Source organism: Dama dama, chromosome 22 (assembly GCF_033118175.1).
Source record: "Dama dama isolate Ldn47 chromosome 22, ASM3311817v1, whole genome shotgun sequence".
NCBI lineage: Eukaryota > Metazoa > Chordata > Mammalia > Artiodactyla > Cervidae > Dama > Dama dama.
The window spans coordinates 43,420,883-43,439,531 of record NC_083702.1 but is presented as its reverse complement, the minus strand read 5'-3'; the positions used below and the strand labels follow the sequence as shown (position 1 = coordinate 43,439,531).

Here is an 18,649-nt window from a genome sequence, read left to right as displayed (position 1 = left end):
CTTCTCTGTCCATCACCAATTCCTGGAGCTTGCTCAAGGTCATGTCCATTGAGTTGGTGATGCCATCCAACCATCTCATCCTCTGTCATCCCCTTCTCCTCCTGCCTTCAATCCTTCCCAGCACCAGGGTCTTTTCCAATGAGTCAGTTCTTCATATCAGGTGGCCAAAGTCATAGCTCAATAGGTAAAGAATCTGCCTACAAAGCAGGAGGCATGGGTTCAACTCCTGGGTTGGGAAGATCCCCTGGATAAGGAAATGGCAACCCACTCCAGTATTCTTGCCTGGAGAATCCCATGGACAAAGGAGCCTAGCAGGCCACAGTCCATGGGTTCACAAGAGTCGGCCATGACTTAGCAACTAAACCACCACCAGACTTAATTGATAAAACAGTGGCAGGCTTTGAGAAGACAGAGCAGATAGTAGCTACTCAATAGCTACTATTGAATCCAGATATTCAATCTGGATTTAGAAAAGCCAGAGGAACCAGAGATCAACTTGCCAACATCTCTTGGATCATTGAAAAAGGAAGAGAGTTCTAGAAAAACATCTTCTACTGCTTTGACTATGTGGATCACAACAAACTGTGGAAAATTTTTCAAGAGATGGGAATCCCAGACCACCTGACCTGCCTGCTGAGAAATCTGTATGCAGGTCAAGAAGCAACAGTTAGAACTGGACATGGAACAACAGATTGGTTCCAAATTGGGAAAGCAGTATGTCAAGGCTGTATATTGTCACCCTGCGTATTTAACTTATATGCAGAGTGCATCATGAGAAATGCTGGGCTGGATGAAGCACAAGCTGAAGTCAAGATTGCTGGGAGAAATATCAATAACCTCAGATATGCAGATGACACCACCCTTATGGCAGAAAGTGAAAAAGAATTAAAAAGTCTCATGATGAAAGTGAAGAGGAGAGTGAAAAAGTTGGCTTAAAACTCAACATTCAGAAAACTAAGATCATGGCATCTGGTCCCATCACTTCATGGCAAATAGACGGGGAAACAATGGAAACAGTGACAGACTTTATTTTGAGGGGCTCCAAAATCACTGCAGATGATGACTGTAGCCTTGAAATTAAAAGACACTTGCTCCTTGGAAGAAAAGTTATGACCAACCTAGACAGCATATTAAAAAGCAGAGACATTACTTTGCCAACAAAGGTCCATCTAGCCAAAGCTTTAATTTTTCCAGTGGTCACGTATGGATGTGAGAGTTGGACCAGAAAGACAGCTAAGCACCGAAGAATTGATGCTTTTGAACTGTGGTGTTGGAGAAGACTTTTGAGAGTCCCTTGGACTGCAAGATCCAACCAGTCCATCCTAAAGGAAATCAGTCCTGAAAATTCATTGGAAGGACTGATGTTGAAGCTGAAACTCCAATACTTTGGCCACCTGATGTGAAGAACTGACTCCTTGGAAAAAATCCTGATGCTGGGAAAGACTGAAGGTGGGAGGAGAAGGGGACGACAGAGGATGAGATGGTTGGATGGCATCACTAACTCGATGGACATGAGTTTGAGCAAGCTCCGGGAGTTATGAAAGACAGGGAAGCCTGGTGTGCTGCAGTCCATGGGGTCACAAAGAGTCGGACATGAGTGAGTAACTGAACTGCTCTGAACTGAAAGATGAAATGTAGTTTTTCTCACATAAGAACAGTGTCTTGCAGAAATCAGGTACATAATATTAAAAAGCTGAGCTGAACTCAATGTCTTACACAGTCAGATACGAAGTAAATATTAAATCAAGCCAAATTCACCTCACTGTACTACATCCAATCCTATCTTAAAGATGTCACTTCTTTTTGTGGAAGAAGGGGCTCTCCCCCTTTTTCTGCCAAAGATGTACTTTTGATTTTTCCAGAGGATGGTGGTCACTGTGGTAGACAGTTATTGTGGTGAGTCCCCAGTGAACTGTTTCTGCTGATAGGAATGCTCTTGTTTAGCCACCTCCCACTAGAAGCTTGACTTGACTCTATTTGTCTCTGACCACAAGGACATTAACAAGCCAGTGTTAAGACATGATAAGTTCTAACACACTGAGTCTTGTCTCCTTGAGAGACTCCTTCTTGGAACACAGTCACCATGCCAGGAAGAAGCCCAAGCTGGCCACAAGGAGAGGTGGAGCTCCAACAAAGAAAAAGTGATGCCTAACCGGCCTCCAGCTGAGGCACCGGTTATGTGAGAGAAGCAGCCATTTTCACAGCAGATGCCCCATGGAGCAGAAATGAGCCATACCGTCTAACCCTGCTCAAACTGCACAATCTAAGTAAATAAATGATTGTGGTCATTTTAAGCTCCTAGGTTTGGGGTTGGTTCAGTGCATATCAGTGATCTGGGCGTTGGGGAGTGCTATGTCTTGGAGGCCCACCAGGTTATAAGCTTCGGGATCAGATGGAAAGCATGACTGTCTAACCAGGAACCCCTTCTTTGGGGATTCTTCCTTGGTGCCCCAATTCCGAGGTCCCTCCTCTCTTGGTACCAGGGGCCCTTATTGGTTCAAGATAAGTTTGACTCAAACAGTGAGAAGATGCCCAGGTGCACATTATAAGAAGTCCAGAGGGAGTGGGCAGTGGGTGTGGGCGGGGGAAACTTCTGGCCAGGAGGATGGAGTTAATTGAGGTCACGGGGGACCAGATTGTGCTGCAGTGTCTGCAGTTCCTTTAGTCATAGGCTATCTGCCAAGAGCTGTCTGCTCTCACGTTTCTCTCACCACAAGAGGAGCAAGGAAGGCTCCCAAGCTTTCCAAGTAGAGAAAAGAATTTCCCAGAATGCTCCACACACCCACACCTTTTCTTGCATCTCATTGGCCCAAGTTGAATCACGTGCCCCTTTCTGAACTAATCACTTTGTGTGTAGAAGGAAGGGTTAGAATTCCTGAAGATCAATCAAAATTACCCCTGGATTGGAAGAGGCGTGGTCAGTCCCTCTGAAGTCCATTGGATCTTGGGGAAGGAACAGATGTCTGGAAATAATTGGGGTTGTGCTAGGGAGGCCGTGCAGTAAGATCCAGCAGGGGTCCCCTATAGGAGCCCTTCGCCCCTGGTGAGGCACCCCGTGGGGGTGTGTGTGTGTGTGTGTATGTGTGTGTGTGTGTGTGTCCCCAGGAGGAGAGGCTGGGGTGGGGCGAGGAGGGAACGTAGTTTGGACTGTTAGGGCTTCTGTCCCTTCTCAGTAGGATTCTCCAGCACTGCACATTGCCCTCTCCCCCAACCTGAAGAGAGGAGCCAAGCAGAGACAAAGGTTTGGATGTGTGCCTTTCTTTATTAGCACTTTCTCTGAGCGGAGGGCACCTCTCCTGGGCTGTATCTACTTTGAGTTCTTGTTTTTGCTCTTTTCTTTCTCATCCAGTGCTTTCTGCAAGTTCATGTTCATCGCATTTTTCTGGTGCCACCGTCCTGCAGAGAGGAGAGAAGGAGCCAGCACAAATCACCAAGAGGACTTCCGGAGTGTGCAGGTCCCAGTGGCAACCCATATGTCTTCCAGGCCCACCCCAGGGCTCTAGCTGCTGCTGTGGTTTCTGTCAGGACCTTAGGCCAACACACCCTACCCAGGGAGTTCCCTCCTTCCCCACCCCCAGCTGCCCACCTACCCAGATCATCCGTCTTCCTGCCATGCCAGTGCTCTAAGTCCCTCACCGATTTCTCAATCACCTCGGGGGTGTAGGAAGCCTTCATGAGGCTCTTCGTCTCCTGTGGGGCCCCTATGGAACCCCATGAAGAAAAGAAGCCCCAAGTCAACAGAGGTCAAGTACTCCAGGGTTCATATCTGGGTGTCAGTTTCCCCTGTGGATCATGGGTTGTGGAAGGGCAGAGGATAGGAAGGGTTAGGCAGAGGAAGGCTGGCCTGGACTCAAACCCAAGGTCCATCACGTATGGACAGTATGGCCTCAGATAAGATTTTAATCTCTCAGAGCTTTAACCTCTTGATCTGTTCAAAAGAATAAAATGTTCTCACAATATTGGGAAGGCTACACTCCTTGGAGCAGCTGGCATGTGGCAGTTGGTACCTATATTTTCATTGAGGTCTGTGTGTTATGTTAAAACACACACAAGGAAATAGTTACCATGATCAAAAGTCAGAAAAGTCATCAGAGGACCAAATTCCAAAAGACACAAGGATGTGAATGATCAGTTACAGAATATAAAATTATTGTCATTCAATGTGTGAAGTTGTGAAAAAGAGAATAAAAACATAAGCAAAGAATAAATAACTACCCAGAAAGAACAGACAGGTTAGTAAAAGAAGCAAATGGAATTTCAGAAATGAAATATAATAGTTGAAAGGTAATGGGTTCAATCCCTAGGTCAGGAAGATCCCCTGAAGGAGGGCATGGCAACCCACTCCAGTATTCTTGCCTGAAGAAACTCATGGACAGAGAAGCCTGGTGGGCTACAGTTCATAGGGTCACAAAGAAAGTTCATAGGACACAACTGAAGCGACTGAGCATGCACACACAGTGGATGGAAAATAAAATAAAAAGAAAGGTGATGGATGGTAAGAGGCCTGGGATTTGCTTCAGAATTATCTGGGGTGGGAATGAATGGGTGGGTGAGGAAAATGATGAAATAAGATTAGTTGTGTATTGATAATTATTGAAGCTGGATGGTAAGTGCAATATCTGCTTATTAAACTCTTCTCTCTACTTTTCTTTAAGTTTGAAAATTGACATCATAACTTTTAAAAACAAATTCAATGGACAGGTAAAAGAGCTAATTAGATACAGATGAGAAAAAAATGGTAAACTAGTAGATAATATCTAAAGAAATTAAGTAGAATGCAGCATAGAGGGGGGAAATAAAGATGTAGGAAATAAAAAACTGTTAAATGAAGATTAAATGAGAAGGCCTAACATATGTCTAACTGTAGTTCTAAAGGAGAGAGTGGAGAAAACAGGGAGAGACAATATTTGGGAAGATAGTGGCTGGAATTTTTTCAGAATTGATGAAATACATGAATCCTTAGATTCAGGAATCACAATTCCCCAGTCAGTTTAAGCGAAAAGAATTCCTTACCTAGGTATAATCAAGTAAAATTTAGAATACCCAAGACAAAGAAATCTTAGAAATAGCCACAGAGAAAAGACAGATTACTTACAGAGAATAATAATGCGTTTAATTAACCATCCAAGTGAGAAGGAAATAAATTAACATCATCAAAGTGCTGACAAAAAGGAATCAACAATCTCGAACTGTTTACAATAACTCTTCCAAGAATAGGATGAAATAAAAATATTTCTGAGCTTAAAATTTACCAACAACAGGGATTTCCTGGGCAGTCCAGTGGTTAAGACTCTGTGCTCCCAATGCAGGGGACACAGGTTTGATCCTTGCTTGGGGAACTGAGATCCCATAGGCCACACAGCTTAGCAAAAAAAACAAACAAAAAAAACCCAACAACAGAATCTCACCCCAAATATCTTCTAAACAACATAATTCAGAAAGAAAAAATAATCCCAGAAGGAAAATCTGAGGTAAAAGAAGGGATGGTAGGCAAAGATATTGGAAACCTTGAATAAATCTAAATACACATCAATTATAACAACAGTACCAATATTGAATATATGGAGCAAAATAATGACTGTGACAGGTAAGTATTTTTGAAGATTTAGCAGGCGCTAAGCACAGACAGTTTCATTCAAAGCTTTACAGAACTTCCTCACTGAATTTTCCCAACAACCCTAAGAAGCATGGTTATTACCCCCGTTTTGCTGTTTAAGTCACTGATGCACAGAAAGGTTAAGACACTTGTCTAAAGTCACACAGCTGGTAAGTGAAAGATGGAGGACTCAAACCCGGATCCTGCAGCCCAGAATCCACAGCTTAAACTACTTTGCTTATGTAGAGTAAAAAACCTGTAAAATAATCACACGTTAGCTGATATTGGAGGGGTGGCAAGAATAAAGGTGAAGCATTCTAACACCTTTATATTGTTCAGAAAAGCTGAAATACCTTGATTGACTAACTATGCATGTAAAAATGTCAAAGATAGGAAATTCACTGGAGGTCCAGTGGTTAGGAAGGAGCTTCCATGGTAGGGGAACTAAGATCCTGCAAGTCATACAGTTCAGCCAGAAAGAAAAAAAGTCAAGGATAACCACTGAGAGAATAGGAAGAATAAGGACAAAAAATAGATTGGGGGAAAAAAGAAAGCTCACTCAAACCCAAAACAAGGGAAGGAGAAAAAAAGCAGCATGGAAAAATTAGGTCAAACAGAAAGTACAAAATAAGACCATAAAAGTAAATCCAAATCTATCAGTAATTAAAATAAATATAAATGGAGTAGACCAGCTGTTTAAAAAACAGATGATCAGGCTATAGATGTTTTAAGATATTTATTATTTAAAGCACATTTAAAGCAAAAGGACACAAAGAGACGATAAATATGGAAATGCAGAAAAGGATTAATAATCACAAAATCACAAAGCAATCTAGTTATACTAGATTAATATTGGATAAAATAGACTGTAAAGCAAAAGCACTATAAGAAATAAAAATAACTGCAGTTCATTCCGGTGACATAATAATTCTAAACTAGCTGTACTGGAATAATCACAAAATTGGTAAAGCAAAACTGATAGAACTACAAAGAGCAATTGACAAGGCTGCTATCATAGGGAAAGACTTGAAGGTACATCTTTTAGTAATTAATAGATTAAACAAAAAACATTAACAAGGAATTCAAAGATTTCTATGGGAATAATTAGCAAGCCTGCTTTATTGAACAAATACAGAATCCTGAATTCAAATTATTTTCAAATATATATTGATTATCTATAAAAGTTGACCATCTGCTGGGTTATAAAGCTCCACAGTTGAAAGGACTGCAATCATTACAGGTCGTGTTCTCTAATGATGCTATTGAGAAAGAAATCCACTTTTTTAAAAAGTGATTTTATTGGTGTTTGGTATTTATCGATTTAAATGCTTACAGAACACAATGTTCAGAGACTTGGACTGAAGCCCTAAGGCTAGTAGAGATCAGATAACAGACTGAGCTGTGAAATGACGCCTGGGGTCACTTGGGGAGCTTGACACATTGCCCGAAAGTTTGGGGTGGACCAAGGCTTGGAACAAGAGGCACTGGCCCCAGATAAGAATGAGCTAGGCATAATCCCTCAAGTGCAAGGACGTACATGCATGTGCTTCCGTGAACCAGGTGTGAGCTAGTGGAGATAGGACCAGCCTGGAGCCATTTTCAGTCTTGCCTCTGATCTGGTCCTCCCCACTGGTCCCCCTGGCTTCTAGTCCTGCCCCTCTGGGTTCTGTCCTATAACACTACAGCCAGATGGATCCTTGGAAACAGAAGTCACTCCTTAGTACAAAATCCTACAGTGGCTTCCAGTAAAAGGGCCAGAAAGAGCCTACGTCCTTAGCATGGCCCCTGTGCCTGACTGCTCTTCCCCTGCAATCCACAGGCTGAGCCCCACTCCTTCTGGTCTGTACTCAAAGGTCTCTTGCCCAGGAGGTCTGACACCATAGAGAAAAGCAAAGAGATTGCTAACAAGAGTCAAACAGTGACTTCTCTGCCAGTCAAGTGGTTCGGACTCAGCACTTTCACAGCCATGAGCCAAAAACAACAAAAAAAAGGGTCAAACAAAAATGAGATGAGGCAGCTGGGAGACATAAAAGAGAGGCTTCTGAGGTCCCTGTAAAGCCCTTCATTGACCCAGGAGGTGGCACACAACTAGTTATTGTTATTCTTTATACTCTACACACAGACTTTATACACTCTTCTACATGACAGCTTTTACAATTTAAAAAAAAATAATGTGTCTGTTGTTTAATCGCTAAGTCATGTCCAACTCTTTTGTGATCCCCGTAGACTGTAGCCCACCAGCCTCCTCTGTCCTTGGGATTTCCCAGGCAAGAAGTGGGTAGCCATGCCCTCCTCCAAGGGATCTTCCTAACCCAGGGATTGAACCCTCGACTCCTGTGTTGGCAGGTGGATTCTTTACCCCTGAGCCACCCAGGAAGCCTGATAATGCATCTATACTAATTTAAATGCAGGTATACAAGTTTGGTTTAATATTTAAAAATCAGTTACTATAATTTACCACTTCAAACAGATCAAAGGAAAAAAATCATATAATCATCTAAGTAACAGTTGTATGACTTTCCTGATGGTCCAAGGGTTAAGACTCTGTGCTCCCACTGTGGGGTTCATGGGTTCCAACCCTGGTCGGGGAACTAAGATGTTGTGAGAGTCAGACAAAAATAGAAAAACTTTATGGGGCTTCCCTGGTGGTCCAGTGGTTAGGACTCCATCCTGCCGAGGGTCTGGGTGGGGAACTCTTCCATGCAAGCCAAGCAGTGCAGTCAAAAAAACTAAAGCAAAACAGCACTCATGCACTACTTTTTAAAAAATTAAAGTGCTAACTAGGAATAAATGGAACCCTCGATCTGATAAGAGGTACCCTCAAATTCTTTTTAAAATATTGGATTTAATGGTACAATGTTAGAATAAAGAAGCAGAGAAGGATACCTGCTTACTTGCACCATTGTCCCAGACAAGCCAGCTGGGACAGACGGTACAAAGATGGAATAGAGCCTCATGAGTAATAATGTGAACTTTGGTCCCAGTCTGCCAGAGTTTAACCCCAATTCTGACTATTCCTAACTGTGTGGCCTAAAGCAAGTTGTTTAACCAAGTGGCCTTAAGCAAGTCATTCTTTCTATCTTAAAAAGGTGGCGGGGGCAGATTATAGCAATACTGCCTAAGGTTCTTATGAAAATTAAAATGTATATACAGTACTTAGAGCAGTGCCTGACTCATGTTACATGCTACACATAAATAGAGCCATTGTTATTATTAAAAAGAAGCCCCAAAGAATCTACAAATTATTGGAATTAACAGGTGAACTGAGTAAGCCCTCTGGATGTAAGATTAATGTACAAAAATTAAAATTGCCTCTGAGTATATAAGCAGCAAAGTTAGAAAAAAAAATCGCATTTTTAAAAAGATATTATTTGCAATAAGCAGCAAAAAATAGATAAATAAAAGATTTTTCAAAGCAAGTCTAACAAAAAGTTGTTTAATCTTTGTAGAAAAAAAATTATAAAGTGTTATTGACACATTTTGAAGGTAGATTTAAATTAATGGGGTTGTAGACCATACCCATGGATTGGAAAATTCATTGTCATAAAACTGACAACTGCCCCTAAACTGAGCTGTAGATTCAATGTACCAATACTTTCAATCAAAATGCCAACAGGATTTTTCATGGATATTGACAAGCTGATTTAGAATTTTTATGAAGAGCAAAGAGCTTAGAATAAGCTAAGACATTAGCTGTTCCTGCTGGTGGTACTGAAGGGGTGGGGAGTGAAGACAGCCCAACCAGATATCAGGCCACTTTTAATACCCTGATAATTAAAAGTGTAATATTAGACCAGTGGACAGAATAGAGAGCCTGGAAACTGATCTATGTACATAAGGAAACTTGATGAAGACCAGTGGTACTGCTGCAGGTCACTGGGGGGAACGATGAGATTATTCAGTAAAAGGTACTGAGAAAATAGGTAATCCAAACCAAGGAGGAATTAACAACGAATCCCTGCTTCACACTAAAAACAGAAATCAAATCCACATGGATTAAAGACTTCGGTGTGAAAACCAGAACTAAATATTTTAGTAGACTATATAAAAGATTGTCTTCATGACTCAGCATGGCATAGGATTTCTTCAAGCCACTCCTCCTGGACCCTACTCTATCTCAGTAAATGCCAATCTCATCCTTTAAGTTGTTCAGGTCAAAAACCATGACATCAACCTTTATTCCCTCTCATGCGCCCCAAATCCATTGGTTAGTGTGTTGTGTTTGCCCTGCCTTGCACAAATAGCCAGGCTCCTTCTGCATCAGATCACCTTCACCATTACCTCCCTGTGTCACCATATTGCATAATGTGTCTGCGTGCTCAGTTGTGTCCGACTTTTTGTGATCCCATGGACTGAAGCCCATCAGGCTCCTCTGTCCTTGGGACTTCCCAGGCAAGAATACTGGAGTGGGTTGCTATTTCCTCCTCCAGGGGATCTTCCCACCCCAGGGATCGAACCAGCATCTCCTACATCTCCTGTGTTGGCAGGCAGGTTCTTTACCACTTGAGCCATGTGGGAAGCCTATTCTTGCACAATGGTACCCATCAGTGTCATAAAATGCAGCAGCCCTGCTCTCTAGACCAAGCCCCCATCATTTACCCCACCTGGATTTTTGCAGGCACCTCCTCACTGGTCTCCCTGTTTCTATCCCAGCTCCCCGTGTTCTCAACACAGCAACTGGAGCCATCCTTTACTCTAAGTCAATGACATTCTCCCTTGGCTCCTTACCTCACAAAGAGAAAAGACCTTCCTGAGGCCTTCCCCACCTAGCCTGCTTCTTCCCTCCCACTCCTGTCCAGTCACAGGTGCCTCCTCAGCCTGGAGCAGCAAATGCCAAGATCAACCTAGGTGGATGGAGGGGGATGGATGGGTGAGGCACACTGCCTGTCTGCTTTCTGCTAGGTGCAGAAAGTAACGCCCTAATTTGTAAGCCCTTGCCAATTTCTGGAGTGTCAATACAGTTGGCCCTTGAACGATATGGGTTTGAAATGCATGGGTCCACTCATATGTGTATTTTTTTTCAATAAATATAGTACCTGCATTTTCCTTCTACAGATCTTTGAAAATTAACTAGGTGTAGGGGAAGTTTGTGTTTGGTTATGGGTCACGATACATGGAATCAAAAGAACTAGGATTTGAGTCCTGATTCTGTTTCAACTATCTCAGCGTCCTCCCTTGGGTGAGTCATTTGTCAATTCCTTTGTTTTGGGGGCAGAGATAGTAGTACTTGGGTTGTTGACTGTGTGCTGGGGGTGTGGGTAGGGTGGTGGTTGACACCCTGACTGCTCTATGTTCAAAGGTCAATTGTAGGACTATGGCCAATTGTAAGATAGCTCATGATATCAACAATTTGGTAAAATTTAACAATCAGCTCTTAGAAGCTGATGCAAGCTAGTTTGCACTGGCTCCACGGGTTTGCTCCCTTAGCGCAATTGTGTTTCTCAAGCTGGCTGAAGTGTGCATGTGCATGTTAGTCCTCAGTCATGTTCGACTCTTTGTGACCCCATGGACTGAAGTTGGCCAGGCTCCTCTGTCCATGGAATTTTCCAGACAAGAATACTGTAGTAGGTTGTCATTCATTCCCTTCTCCAGGGGCTATTCCTGACCCGGGGTTTCCTGCATTGCAGGCAGATTCCTTACATGTGAGACACCAGGGAAGCCCTAGGTAAAGTATACACAGATGCTTTTTATATCATTCTTTAAAATGTATGTAGGCATCACCATATAAAGACACACATAAAATTATTGAGTGACAATTGCAATGGAAGACCGACTTCCAAGACTCAGAAAGGGACAATCCGAGACTGTATTCTCTCTTCTCTCCCCAAGCACTACCCTTTCTTCAAGCTCAAAGGAAAACTCAGAAAGTTTTCTAGTGGTTGTCTGGTTTCTTGGGTGATGAGGATCTGAGCCAGGTAAGAGGCTTGCCAGGCCCTGAGGACACTGAGAAGGCATAGAGTAAGGAGAGAGGAAAGAAGGGGGCCAGAAAGACTTTATATTTTGCAATAAGGCCAAACTGGAATGTGGGGACAGAGAGAAGCTCCCCCTTGCTGACCGAGGACCCCCATCCAGGCAATCAGTTAGACCCCTGGGAACAGGGTCATATTTTGGGAGGTGACCAAGTACTGGGAAAAGACTCTGGGGCTTTGCAGGCGGAAGAAAAACCTGGATTTGAGTTTCAGATCTACCTTGTATGACCGAGAAGCCCTGGGAAATTGTTTCCCATCAGCCTGTGAGATGCAGCTAGGGGTACTCCTCTGACAAACAGGACCTCAGAGGCCCACAGGACTCGCTGCAGATGTCCTGGCCTCCGACCCACACTTTGCCCTGGTGCCCCTGCTGGGCTCTGGGAAAGAAAAATACTGGCCTGTCAGATAGTAAGCTGGTTCCTCATAAAATCCTGTCATGTTATAAGCCCCATTGTACCAAGAAAGTACATAAAGAAGAACCTTAAAGAAGGCTGAGCGATGAAGAATTGATGCTTTCAAATTGTGGTGCTGGAGAAGACTCTTAAGAGTCCCTTGAACTGCAATATCATCTAATCAGTCAATCCTAAAGGAAATCAACACTGAATCATCATTGGCAGGATTATTGCTGAAGCTGAAGCTCCAATACTTTGGCCACCTAACGGAAAGAGCCAATTCATTGGAAAAGACTGTGATGCTGGGAAAGATTGAAGGCAAAAGGAGAAGGGGGAGGCAGAGGATGAGATGGGTAGATAGCATCACTGATGCAATGGATATGAATTTGAGCAAACTCCAAGAGACAGTGGAGGACAGAGGAGCTGGGCATGCTGCAGTCCATGAGGTCGCAAAGAATTGACATGACTTAGAACTGAACAATAATAATCAAGAAGGTTGGCTGAGGCTCAGAGAGGTTAAGGATCCTGCCTGAGGCCACACCCATTGGCTAAACTGAACTTTGAACCCAGGAAGTTTGATACTGTCATTGTAACCAAAGTAGGCCAGGCCAGAGATGCACCGGCCTCCTCTTGGCAGATTAGGACACCAGAGGTACAGTGGGGAGGTAGGGCTGACTGCCAAATGGGAGGGACCATCTGCCTCTTAAGGACAGACTTGCCAGGGGACTGGACATTCCCAGCACTTGGTACAAGGCCTGGCATACAGGTGGCCCTTGGCAGCTGTGAAACGAGTGTCCCTGGGGATGTATCCTGGGGTCTTAGATTCCTTTGGGGATACAGGTCCTTCCTGGCCCAATGATTTGAGGGCTGTGGGTTTTCATAGCCCATACACTTGTCTTTCGGCCTGACCTTGAAACAAGTTTGACCGCATGTTGTAGCCCAGATCATAGTAGTCTGAAAAGATGGAGGTAATTTCCGTGGGGCTCTGGATCCTGCTGGGCCACGAGCTGGCCCTCTTCTGGTCCTCCAAGGCTTCCCCAATGGCCTTTCGAGCCTAAGTAGGAAGGGAAGGAGGGAGAGAGAAGACAAAAGGTAGGGCAGCAAAGTGAATCCCATATCTCCCCTCTAACTTCTCCTCCCTTGGAGCCTGCCCTCACCACCCTCTCCCCACCCTAAGCCTGCAGCCTTCAACCAACTCCCAGTCCTGGGAGATGGCATAGCTAAAGGCCCTCCACCCTCCCATACCACCTCAGCTTTCACATGGGCCTCAGGCATCAAGGAAGAAAAAGATTATGAAAACTCCCTACATTCAATCTCCCTACATTCAGTTGAACTCCCTACATTCAATCTCCCTACATTGAACGTGTGAACGCGTCAGTTGCTCAGTCTTGTCCAACTCTTTGCGATCCCATGGACTATAGCCCACCAGGCTCCTCTGTCCATGGGATTTTCTGGGCAAGAATACTGGAGTGGGTTGCCATTCCCTTCTCCAAGGGATCTTTTTGACCCAGGAATCGAACACAGGTCTCCTACATTGCAGGAGGATTCTTTACCTTGTGAGCTACCAGGGAAGCCCTATGGAACATCACCAGGGGACATTTTTATAAGCTGGTATTATTTCCACAATTTATAAATAAGGAAACTGGGCCTCAGGGCAGGGACTCAACCCAGCATACAGTTGGAGAAGGAAGCCCTGGCTGGCCTCCTACAATGATAGGAGTGGTTGAGCCCAGGCCTAGGAGCCAGGAAACCTGGTTTGGGTCCCAACTCTGCCATATACCAGCTGCTAATTTGGGCAAGTCTCTGCTCCCCTCTGGGCTTCAGTTCCCCTACTCTTAAAATGAGGGTGGGGGCAGAACTGGGTGGTCTTTGAAGTAACTTCCAGTTCTAATGTTTGCTGGCCTGATGATAACTTGTGATCTGGGTCACAGCTGGATACAAAAGAAAGCAAAACACAGGTCTCTTGATTTAAGCCCAAGACAATGATGGCCAAAGAGAGAAATGGCATGTACCCAAAGCTAAGAAGGGCAGAGAGAGAGAGAGTGACCATACTGCCAACCTCAAGTTGGGGCAAGACCCTCCAAGTGGAGCGGGGGTTTTAGGATTTTGACCTCCCAGACTAACAGGTGCAAGGGTCACCCCACCTTAAGATGATAAAGTAGAAAGGGACCCACCCATAGCCTTTCTGACCCTGGCTCTTCTACTTGTTCTGTGTGACCCCAGGCAGATCATTTCACCTCTCTGAGCTCCAGATTTATCATCTGTTCAAAAAGATGGTGAAGGACAGGGCAGCCTGGTGTGCTGCAGTCCATGGAGTTGAAAAGAGTCGCACATGACTTAGCCACCAAACAACAGCAAAAAAATAAACAGTGACTAGTGCCTGGCCTGTTGTACAATGTATCCATTATGAGGGTTGAGATGGTGACTTTGAAAATATGCCTCAAAATGCCTCAAAATATCTCTGTTTGGCCAGAAATGGCAGGTAGGCAGGTAAATTTTCTCTCAGCTTTCAGTTGATCAGCACTGAGTTCCTGCAATGATGTATCAAGTGCGGGAAAAGCGCCAGCATCGATTGGTGATGTCTGCCGTGAATTCAGGCTGTTATTTGCCAGCCTGATCTAGTCAGCCTCACTTGACAGATGTAGAGACTGGGTCCAGAGAGAAGTAGCGATACAAAGTCTCCCAGGATTCAGGGGCAGAGCCAGAATTCAAACCTAAATCTTCTGATTCCCAGTCACTCCTGTTCCCTTGAGGAGACTTAAGTTAAAAGCATCTAATTCTAACATAAATCTTGTAAGTGCAAAATCATTACAGACCAGGGCTCCAGAATCTGCCAGCCAGTTTGGATCCCATTTAACTTGGGTTAATTTACTTAAGCCTGCTAAAGCTTGGGCTTCTAATCTGTAAAATGAGGATTATTATAGAATCTCCCTTACTGGGAAAATTGAACGGTTAGATGTGGATACTAAACAGTGCACAGTGCCTGGGCCATAGCAAGTGTGCGGTAAACACTATTCTGATGATATTATTACAGGGACTCTGTACTCAAGAGCCACTTCCTTTGGGGTCCTCATTGCTCATCTCCATCCTTGACCCTCCTGCCACCCTTAGCTTCCTGAGCCCCATTCTGGCACCTGCTCTTCGGAGACCAGCTGGTCCACCACGTTGCTCCCAAACTTGTGACGAATGTTGTTGGGAATGCTGCTGCCGCTCTGGCCCTGGGCCCCCAAGTTGGGGTCTTTCTTCGGTGCCTGGCACGGCTGAGCCCCTTCTCGTAAAGAAGCCCTGCTCTCCCTCGAGGAGGGTCTGAAGCTCCCCTTCTTCAGGGATTCCGGGTCTGAGTCCCTCCAGGGGGATCCCCAGCTGACGGCTGAAGGGGGTGGAGGCGGGATCTCCTCCAGGGAGGCCCGCCCCAGGGAGCTGCTTCGGGGGCTGTCTCCTTGGTACAAGGATGTCTTTGGGGAGACTGGGGCCTGGTACTTGAGCTTGGAGGTATCCAAAGGGCTACGGGCAGCTCTCCAGGGGTCCGTGTCCTGCTGGCCCTCCTTGTTGTTCGGATGGGCCCTGTTCAGAGTGGTTGTACCTGAAAAGGGAAGAGACAGGGAAGGAAGGAGAGGAGACAGAGAGATGTAGAAAGTGGAGGGTAGGAAAATGATGATGGGGATGGGGAGGGGAAATAGACAACCCAGAGTAGAAAAAAAAAAAAGATGGTATGGGATGTTAGGGGGTAGACGGAAAGAAGTCATGGGAGACAGAAGCATGGGTGAGAAATCAGGAGAGAGACCAAGAGAGAAGGTAGTAGCCTGAAAAGTGTCACTGGACAAGGCAGCCCTCACTGTTTTTGACCACAGGGGCTGCAGCCCCAGCCTGACCAGCCTTGAGGCCAGCTGTGTGACCTTCAGAAAGGAGGTGACCCCTCTGTGCTTTAGTGAACTGACTCCATTTGGTTAGTTCCCTTCTGTACCTTGAACCCCCTCCCATCCATCACCCCCAACCCCCGACCCCCAACAATCCAGTGAGCAACTGTGAAAGCTGGCAGAGGACATCTTTGGGCTTGGCCAAGTCACACGGCTAGCAAGTACTAGAACTGGGTTGGGCTGGCATTTGCTCCCCACTTAGAGCTGCTCCCCAACCCCACTTCTCTCCTCTGTTCTCCAGCTCATGGAGTGGTGTCATCCCAGCCACTTCCGGGCTCTCACACCTCACCTCTCCCCTCCCCTATCCCCATTCCCACTCTTGCCCTGACTTCCAGTTCCCAGGAATCTCCTGCCCAAGCCTGTAGGTCGCATTTTCTTCCCTGATCCCCGGCTCCAGCCAAACTGCCACTCCTTCCCCACCACACCTCATGAGGTCCGACCTCCCAGCCTTTGCTCAGACTGGTTCTGCTACCTGGAAATCCAGTCCCTCCTTTCCCCTGAGTCAAAATCCTCCAGGTTCTTTCCAACTCAGCCCCACCAGGAAGTCCTCCCTGACACCCACCCCAAGCTGGTGGAGCCAACGCCTCCTTTTCAACTCCACAACTCTGTTCCCAGCATGCTCCATGCATCTCTCTGGGTTTTCCCCTCTCACCATCCTTGTAAGCTTCAAACCCTGTTATTTTCTCTTCCTGATGGGGGAGGGGAGTCATGGTAGTGGGTCCACAGGTGAGTCGGTCCTGGGCCTCCCGTCAGCACCCACCAGAACCCTGTGCATCAGAGATGCTGGTGGCACCCATCGATGAGCGAGTGAATGAGTGGATGGCTGCAGGGGTATCAGACCTGGGGTCACCCTGCAGCTCATCAATTCTGAAATGTCCTTTCTTCTCCTGTTAGCATCCTTGACACTCAGCTGCATCTGACAATCAATGCGCTCTGGTCTAACCAGCAATGTTTTCTTTCTTAATGACCCATAAGTATGTAACAGTTCACCTTATAACCCACTGGACGGTGACTTACAACACATTTTATGTAGCATTTCACACATGGTATATAATAAACACCTTCTTACTGGGCAAAATACAGAAGACAGGTCTGTCTCTGCCCCCTCCCCGCAAACAGCCACCCCCACAATCCTCAGTCTCAGGTGGTAGCTGTGCCTCCACAATGTTTTGGATGGATCCTCCAGGGCTCCTGAAAGACACACAGCCCCGTGGGCTCAGGAGGAGCCCTGCCCTGAGCTGGGCTTCCATCTCCCATCAAGCACAAGGGAGGGCCATGGTGATCAGGCTGGTGCTGTGTGCTCTTACTGCTGTGTGCCTCCGTTCTCTTGAGGAGGGTCACTGTCCCCATCCTGGAAGCCTTGTCCCCAGAGGCGCCCTTTTCTTGGCTGCCTGTTTGTTAGCCAGAACCACAAGACAGGATGGAGGGAAGGCAGTCTGATCTGGGGGAACAGGTTTCTCCTCTTTTGTGCAGAGAACAAAGGGGCAAGAACAGGATACTCTGACTTCAGCTCCATGGGGGTGATGATGGTGGGAAGGAGAATGGTGAGGAGGAAGCGAGCAGGTCTCCAGGATCCATACTCCTGTTTCTCCCAGGCTGTGCTACCGCCTGCCTCCTCTAAACACAGTGTATCTTAACTGCCTGCTCACCCTTCACTTGCCCTTTAGGGTTAGGAGAGCTGCAATGGCTGGGAACATATCTCCTGCCCCTGGCTCAGAAAGCCAATGTGTGTGTGTGTGCTCAGTCACTTCAGTCATGTCTGACCCTATGGACAGTAGTCCACCAGGCTCCTTCGTCCATGGGATTCTCCAGGCAAGAATACTGGAGTGGATTGCCATGCCCTCCTCCAGGGGACCTTCCAGAGCCAGGGATTGAACTCTCATCTCCTGTGTTTCCTGCATTGCAGATGGATTCTTTATGCACAGGGTCACCTGGGAAGCCCAGCCACATAAATAATAAAAAATATTGCAGGGAATTCCCTGGCACTCCAGTGGTTAGGGTGCCACACTCTCACTGCCGAGGGTGCAGGTTCGATCTCTGGTAGGGGAACTAAGACTCCACAAGTTGCGTGGTGCAGCCAGAGAAAAAAAAAAGAAACAATAATGCAGTGATTAAAGCAGGATCCTAGTTTCTCCTCAAGGGATACCTTTGAGTTTTTCTGCAGGAACTAAGGTCTCCACCCTGGTGGAGGATGAAAACTTCAGACTGGAGCACAAGATTCCTAGAGCACCACTCTGTTACCTCACTACCATCCAATCAGAAGGAAGTCACATACCTTGCAGCCTTCACCCCAAAGCCTACAAAATCTGCCTGAAAACCATCGAGGAGTTCAGGGGTTTTGAGCATGAGCCACCCATTTTCCCTGCTTGGCCCTGTAAGGAACTTTTTTCTGCTCCAAACTCTGATGTTTTAGTTTATATGGCTTCACTGTGCCATGGGCACATGAACTTGTGTTTGGTTACACGAGGGGACACTAAGGTGGGGTCATAATCCCCAGACTCGGCAGATGGGAGGGGATTAGCAATCCTCTGCCCTTCCTCTTCCTTCTGTCTTCAGATAGAAACCCCAAGGAAGTCGGGACCACACAGCAGGTCCAGAGGCCAAAGCAAGACTAAGAGGGGGCGGGGTTGGTCCCTGCTGTCCTCAGGGGGTCCCTCCAGAGGCCCTGCACATGCATTCAGCATGTCCCTGCTTGCCCGTCCTACCTGCTCGGTGGCCCAGCTCCATCGGCTCTTGCTGTGGAACAGGTAATTCCAAGCTTAGTCCTGCAGATAA

At 46.0% G+C, this 18,649-nt stretch overlaps 1 protein-coding gene across 1 annotated transcript; it reads right to left on the bottom strand.

Annotated features, from left to right (window-relative positions):
- Positions 1–3,299: 3,299 nt before the first annotated feature.
- CIMIP4 (ciliary microtubule inner protein 4) lies at positions 3,300–18,649 on the bottom strand. The gene is made up of 5 exons (XM_061124151.1): positions 18,580–18,649; positions 15,092–15,540; positions 12,867–13,011; positions 3,591–3,701; positions 3,300–3,396 (listed from the first exon to the last, which is right to left on the bottom strand). Exons 1-5 carry the CDS (start codon positions 18,599–18,601, stop codon positions 3,308–3,310), a joined length of 816 nt encoding a protein of 271 aa, XP_060980134.1. The 5' UTR covers positions 18,602–18,649; the 3' UTR covers positions 3,300–3,307.

What these genes read in the sequence shown, in the direction of transcription:
- CIMIP4 (XM_061124151.1), bottom strand. Translation starts at nt 18,601, where the DNA reads ATGGAGCTGGGCCACCGAGCAG. An exon ending in GGAGCTGGGCCACCGAGCAG is followed by an intron (nt 15,541 to 18,579) that starts GTAGGACGGGCA and finishes TTCCCTTTTCAG; the next exon opens with GTACAACCACTCTGAACAGG. An exon ending in CAGGAAGACGGATGATCTGG is followed by an intron (nt 3,397 to 3,590) that starts GTAGGTGGGCAG and finishes TCCTCTCTGCAG; the next exon opens with GACGGTGGCACCAGAAAAAT.